The following is a 7,268-nucleotide window of genomic DNA, read 5'->3' as shown; positions in this document are numbered from 1 at the left end:
CAAATATCATTTTTGTTTCTTTTAGGACAACAAAGTCACTCAACTATCCCTATTTTCCTCAAAATATACTAAACACATCAAAAGCCTCATTCTCTCCTAGTTGACATGTCATGTCATTAAAGCTTATTTTCTTACTATAAACCTATTTAACTCACCATTTAACCAAACTCACGTCTTATACCCAATCAAACATTACCCGCTTAAAGTATTTTAATTTATAGATTAAGTTTTAAAATCAAAATATAAATTTAAAAAATTTAATTTGAGTTACTTTAGGGATTTGGTTTAATATATTGCTAGATATTAACATGACAAGTTGACATATCTATATCTTAACATGAAATAGACTAAGAATATATTATATTTCATATAAGACTAGTAAAATAATAGTTCAAAACAAAAAATAAGCGTAATAATGTAATACTTTAAAATAAATATTACAGTAATGAAAATTCTATACATTCTGCATGAGAAATAAAAACAAAAAAAAACTTGATCGTATGGCAATGGAAATACCAAAAATTACACACTATATATTAGGATAAATAACTCAAAGTACAAAGAAAAAATTAGATTTTGTATAAATGCTCCAGTACATTCTTTTGATAGTTAATCTAGTCAATTTACGGTGTAAGATAAACACATATCTAATTTTCTATAAGGGTTAAATATAACTTAAGAAACATTAGAAAATTAACAAATTCAAAAGAGAGAAAAAAAAAGAAAAAAAAAAAAAAGAACAACATTTAAGTTGAGACCAAAAGGATAATTTCAAATATCTTAAGGTCGTTAGCAACTCATTATTTAATGTCGAATATTAACCATTAAAATAAGTATTTTCAAGAATCACTATATGATATTGGTGTCGCGTAAAATGATGAAATAGCAAATCCATCAACTTGAGGTTAGAAATGCGAAGAAGTATGATTTCGTAAAACTTAAACTTATACACTGCTTTTTTAATCGGGTCATGTTTGATCGGGTAAGACATGGATTTGGTCAAATGGATTTAATGAATTAAATAGGTTTGTAATTAAAAAAAAAGAAATTTAATATATGGGATGCCAACTAGGAGAGAAAGAGAACTTTAAGATACTCAATATATTTTGAGGAAAATAAAAATAATTAAATAATTTTATTGTCGTAAAAGAAACAAAAGTAAAAGAAACAAAAGTGATACTAGCGAATTAACTCGAGAAAAGTACTCCCTCCGTTTCATTTAAAACTAATTTAAGAAAGAGTGAAAACTTTTGAAACTTGTTGTTCAAAATAAGTCTTGAATATTGGTGTGGCCAAATCATTTTAAAGTGAATTTGTTTACAAATATTATTTATTTTGATACGAATTAAAAAGAAAATAAGTTCACATAAATTGAAACAAAGTAGTAAATAAAGGGGCATTGCTCCCCTTGGACTTAAAGGTCAAACTCTCTGCTCTTTTTTCTGGTCCTAATAAATAATAATAATATTGTCTTTTTGGAGCACTCAGTGTTGCTGTTGATCCTTGTCTTCGAGTACACTCAACTTTCAGGTTCTTCACTTTCCCCCCCTCAATTTCTTAGCTTACTTATGTAATTTTTTTTTTTTTTGTGTGTCAAAGTTTTGATTATGTAATTATTGAGTCAAATAAGATTGGGTTTAGTTATTCTAGGGTTTTTCTTGAGATTGTAATTGTGTTATGAAACTTGATTATATTATCTCAATTGTATTCTTCTGTTAAAAAAGTGAACTTTACTAAATTCAATTGCTTTTACTAATTCTAGAATTTTATGATGCAGTAAATGTTTCCCAAGTTTGATAAAGTTACTATTTGATTGAAATGACATTGAAGTTTTCATTTTCTAATAAATTTTTTAAAATTTTGATTTCTTCTTGCTTACAATTGCAAAGTATTGTACTACTGACTTATTCAGGCAAAGTATAGTCAAGATTATAATTTTGTGGGTTCAGTACTCGGGTTTTAATTATTAAATCCATCATCTTATTTTAGTTATGGGTTCATAGTTCAATATTTTTTCAATGTATTTAACATACCCAGTGAAATCTCATAAGTGGGGTGTGGGTAGGTATAGTGTACGCAGACATTACCCCTACCTTTGGGAGGTAGAGAGGCTGTTTCTGATAAACCCTCGGCTCGGAAAAAAGTAATAATAAAGCAGGTCACATAGGGAAAAAGAGTAGCTACAACAAAACAAAACGGTATGCTAAGTGAAGAACGAGAGACGGTAATAACATAGAAAATTCATGTCTAGGCTAAAAGTTACCCATAACTATTATACTAGGTACACCCTTGATCCTCATGAATGAGTACGTGGATTAAATTGGCGTACTAACTCAGTTGCGCTGTATTTCTTTTTCCTTATTTTGTTACAAGGAAATCTGCTTGTAAATGATGGATGACAAAACCTCTGCAAGCACATTTCAAGGATTCAATCAGAGATGTTCCGAGGGAAAAAGTTCGTTCCGAGCTACAACAGATTATGATGACAAAACTATGCATGTTAATCAGTGTGGTCAGACTAGGTGACTTAATTAACTGATGCTTTTCTTTCTCTTTTACTTTGCTGTATGGTTAAGTAGTCTTGTAAAAGGTTCTAACTCATCATATTTTCTGAATCTGAGAAAAGAAGTGGCACAGAAAAGTTGAAGAAAGGCTCAAAAATTGTTGGAGGAGGTCTAAGACAATACAGTATAATGGGTCGGTAATGATGCTTAATGTTCTACATGTTATGTCCTTTTTTGGTAATTCCTTTTGTTCTGTATAACGATGTCAATATTTTCATTTTTAACTTTTTGTTTTGCAGTTTGTAAGAAGGTGGAAGATAAGGGACGGATCACATACGGTGAGGTAATTTTCATCCTTTGTTCTCCACTTTATTGCTCGGTCAACTAATTGTTGCAATATTGGACATTATCTTCATGCTTAAGAGGAAGTCCGTATGAAAGATTGCATTTTTGGTAGAGAAATGGTGGTATTGAATCTTAAACAAGAAGTTAAACTTTGTAACCACCATAGATATTTTAGGCGCTTACACAATTTAACTATAGGTTATAGTTATCCTTGCTGTTGTGAAAACTTTCCTTTTCTCCATTTTCCTTAGTTTATAGTTTGGATTGCATTGCCATACACGTAGATCATGTTCACGTCTGATCCAGCTAACATGCTGTTGAAAGTAAATTAGTGTGACTTGTCTTTGATTTTTGTTCTTTTTTCTAGATTCTCCTGGTGTATGCATATGACACATAGATGATCATTCTTGATATACAGGTTGCGGACGAGATCATAGCTGAATTTATGGCAACAGAAAGCAATTCCTCAAGTCTCCTTAATGAGGTTAAGTATAGATTTCAAGACTTCTGTTCTTTGTTTCTCTGTCCACTATGATTTGAATAGAATGTTTAACTTTTCAGTCAGATGAGAAGAATATACGTAGACGGGTATATGATTCGCTTAATGTCCTTATGGCCCTCGATATTATCGAAAGAGATAGAAAGGAGATTCGCTGGAAGGGCCTTCCTAATTCAGATGCAAGGGACATGGAGGACACTAAGGTTAGGATATAGCTTAAGGTTTGAAATTTTATTGTCATTAATTCTCCCAATCTTTTGTCTGTATGTCTAAGCTTTATGGTCATACACTGATGGAAATATTGTGTTTGGGCTGCTCGAAAGCAGTTGTTTTTAGTTGCTAAGGGTGAAACAGTAATTGTGACAGATGCCTTAACTGCCGATAACTGCATTGAGCACAATGGCTGTCTAGAAGTCCATTTGTAACTGATCCTAGATGTATAGGAGCCCGTTCAAATTAGCTGATTAAGAGTAGCTGATAAATATCGAATGCTGAAGCTGATTTTATAAGTTAGTAGTTACGTGTTTAAATAAAAGTGTTGAGACTGATAATAAGCAATTAATGTGTTTGGTAAAAAGATGTTGATAAACACTATTTCTAATTAAAATTACCAAAATGTCCTCAAAGCTATTTTCAGAAACTGTAAATTTAATAGAATTTTTACAAAAAAGGATGAATAATGTAGGTGGAAAAACAATAATTGAATCGTAAAAGCCTTGTCAAACCAAAACTTATGGTTTATATGGACTTATAAGCACTTTTGATGTTTGCCAAACGCGTGGATAAGCCAAAAAGTGTTTATAAGCTAGTTTGACCAACTTATAAGCTTAGCCAAACGCCCTCTAAGAATGCTTAATTCCTTGGCCACATTGAGAAGCGGGCTTGCCTTACACTAGATTGCCACATTTCTCAATGGACTCACCATCTTTAGATGATAATTATATAAAAATTCTGTACTTTCCCAGGTGCGGCATGCAGAATTAGTCGCTAAGATTGGGAAGAAAGCTGCATATCTGAAAGACCTGGAAGAGCAAGTATGTTCACATTGTCTACGCGTTTCTTAATATTGTCATAAGCTCTTCAAATCAACTTTGAAAAAATGCTACACCTAACTGAGTTGTTGCAATGATCTTTAACTTTCTGCACAATTGGGAAAAGTTTGCAAGTCTGCAAAATCTTAAGCTGCGGAATGAACAGTTGCGTAAATCTACAAATGGCCATTCACAAGGATTCTCTTTGCCATTTATACTTGTTCAGGTATAATGCTGTCTTTTTCCCTCTGAAATTACTGCATCTACTTCAATGTTTACATGGTTGGCTCTTTTTGATCATGCAAAAATTAAAGAAGATAGTCCTTAAGTATATCTTTCAGCTTTTGATTTACTTGTTGTGTTATTAATATTGTGCGATAAAGTCCTTCAAGTTTTTTGGCAAACAATTTAGGGTTGTGACCAATTTTAACTCATATCTTTTGATTAACTTTATTTGTATAAAAGTGTTGTACGATGAAGTCCTTTTAAGTCTTTGGCGAACTGTTTAGGTCTGCATGCAATTTTATAATGTTTGGTTGGACTGATTTTTTTTTTTTTCATACTGTTTATGAGAATGACTTTGATTCCTATCATTAAAAAAAAGTGTTAAATTGTCCCAGCTCTTTGTCAGAGCCACAAAGCTCACATGGAAATATGTATTAAATAATATTTTTATCAACTTCTCAAACAGGATTGTAAGTATCGGTATGGAGATTTCCAATGTTTAGCGACTTTTTAGTAATTTTTTAAGGGTCTGTCCGAAATATTCATACCCATCTCATGCTAGTTCAACATGGTTACTTCAAGACAAATGGAGAGTCCATGTTCACCATAATTATTGGAAATATATGCGACTGTTGGTAAACTACTCTTGAATTTCCGAGAATTCTATGAGTACATGCCTAAAATGTGCAGAATTTCCCTTTAACTTACCCAAGAATTTCGTGATATCGATATTAACCATTTCTGACTAGTTTCTTCTTTGACAAAATACTGATATAGACCGCTCCCCATGCTACGGTTGAAGTTGAGATCTCGGAGGATATGCAATTGGTCCACTTTGACTTCAACAGGTATGTGAACATCCTAAATTCCTAATAGGCCAAAGTGATATCATTTTGGCACGCTGATTAAAATTTGTATATAGTAAGATTTCATTATCATCGACTTATGGCTGATGGGAGATTCATCCCACAATAGAAAGCAGCTATTTATCGTACTACTTATTTTTTGCATTGTTGTTTGGGTTAGAGTTGGGAAACGGCGATTGATATCAGAAGATTAAGATACAGCCAATTTCTTTAGATTGGGTAGGGTAAAGCTAGTGGGAGGGGTTAGATTTGAACTTTTCAATATTTAGCCAATTCCTACTGGTTGTGGAGGTCTATATTGGAGTACCAAAATCCTATGTCTCATGACACCTATGTGAGATTGCTGATCTTTGTTGTTAAATGTAATAGCAAGTAGAAATTCAAAACGTCCAAGATGGAAGAGTCGAAATCTGGAGGGGATCATAATTAGAAGAAGAAGGGACTGAATCACTGCATCTTGACTATTTAGTAAAATACCATGTACCCTCTCTGTCCCAATTTAGGTATCCCATTCTGTTTGAATTCGATTACTATTGGAAGAGTTATATTTTATGATTTTTTAGATGAAAGTGGGTCCAAAATGAAGGTAAAGTTGGGTTGTTGAAGAATTTGACAAATTGTTTAGGAGCTATTAGAACAATGAAAAGAATGGAGAACAGGAGAAGTCTAAGTAGAAACAACTATGGGAGAATCTGAGATGAAAGTAGTACAATTACATTCTTTTTCCCCATGTTCAGAAATTCTTGGTTTCCCGAGCATTATGTAGAATTTGCATATCGTCGTGATCATCATCATCAAGAATAATTTTTTTCTGTTCAATATTTCTGTATTATCTGTTGAATAGAAGTGCAGACTCAATTTAAATGAAACTTGTTCGACTTCTAAACAGGAATATTTCACCTAAGTTTTAGGACTCTAACAAAGTGAAAGATATGAGATTTTGTTTGTTTTATGGAACTAACAAGACTCTGTCCTACTTTTTCTCTTATTCATAAGATAGCTTATATTAACCTTCTCTCTCTCTGTCTCTCCTTTTTTTTTTTTTTTTTTTTTTTTTTTTTTTTAAATGGTGGAAACAAATGAAATACGATATAGTAGTGTTGATGGCTTAGATATCGAGGTAGTTCTGAATGTAGCTGTAAATATTGTCTGTGCATCTGCAGCTTAGTAAAATGGCTCGCGGATTCATTGTATCGCCAAAAAAAACAAAGCATTAAGAGGAGGATTTCATATTGCTCCTTTACTAGACTTTCTTTTTCCAGTTCTTTTAACATGCCTTTTCTTGTTGATACTTGGCAGCGTTCCTTTCTCTTTGCACGATGATGCTTCTGTCCTAAAATTGATGCGCCATTATGAGCTCTTAGATGGTAAAAATGTATCTCGAACTTCCTGAAGACACTCATCTTGTAGCTAGTCCTGATGTCGCTTCTGGAGGCAGCAGATCATTTTACTGAAACTCTGAAATTGACACATCAAATGAATCCTACACTGCATAACTTAGTTGGTCACTCAAAGTGGAGACTCCAGATTTAGTCACAAGTATTTGTACCTTACAAAATTCATAGTTAATCATGGTTACAGCTTGCCTATGTAGAAGTTGAGATTTGGTAGCTGTCTTTGTTGCATTTGCAATATTCAAATTGGCTGACATAATGTGTTAGTAGTTTTGTTCTTTTCTGGAAAATGGCTATCAGATTCAGTGAACAGAAATGTAATTGCTAGTACACTTTTAGAGTTGTGCTTATATTGTCATAGATGTCTGAGCTCCTGATGCTAATTGATCGATCTATTTCGTGTA

General features: G+C 32.6%; 1 protein-coding gene across 1 annotated transcript; it reads left to right on the top strand.

Moving 5' to 3' along the window:
- Positions 1-1,394: 1,394 nt before the first annotated feature.
- Positions 1,395-7,268, top strand: LOC132057159 (transcription factor-like protein DPA). The gene is made up of 10 exons (XM_059449624.1): positions 1,395-1,530; positions 2,374-2,522; positions 2,627-2,697; positions 2,804-2,847; positions 3,268-3,333; positions 3,411-3,551; positions 4,314-4,382; positions 4,507-4,605; positions 5,382-5,452; positions 6,770-7,268. The coding sequence occupies exons 2-10, from the start codon at positions 2,389-2,391 to the stop codon at positions 6,861-6,863; spliced, it is 789 nt and encodes a 262-aa protein (XP_059305607.1). The 5' UTR covers positions 1,395-1,530; positions 2,374-2,388; the 3' UTR covers positions 6,864-7,268.

This window comes from Lycium ferocissimum, chromosome 5 (assembly GCF_029784015.1).
Source record: "Lycium ferocissimum isolate CSIRO_LF1 chromosome 5, AGI_CSIRO_Lferr_CH_V1, whole genome shotgun sequence".
NCBI lineage: Eukaryota > Viridiplantae > Streptophyta > Magnoliopsida > Solanales > Solanaceae > Lycium > Lycium ferocissimum.
The sequence above is the reverse complement of the archived record's forward strand: the minus strand, read 5'-3'. Positions and strand labels throughout refer to the sequence as shown.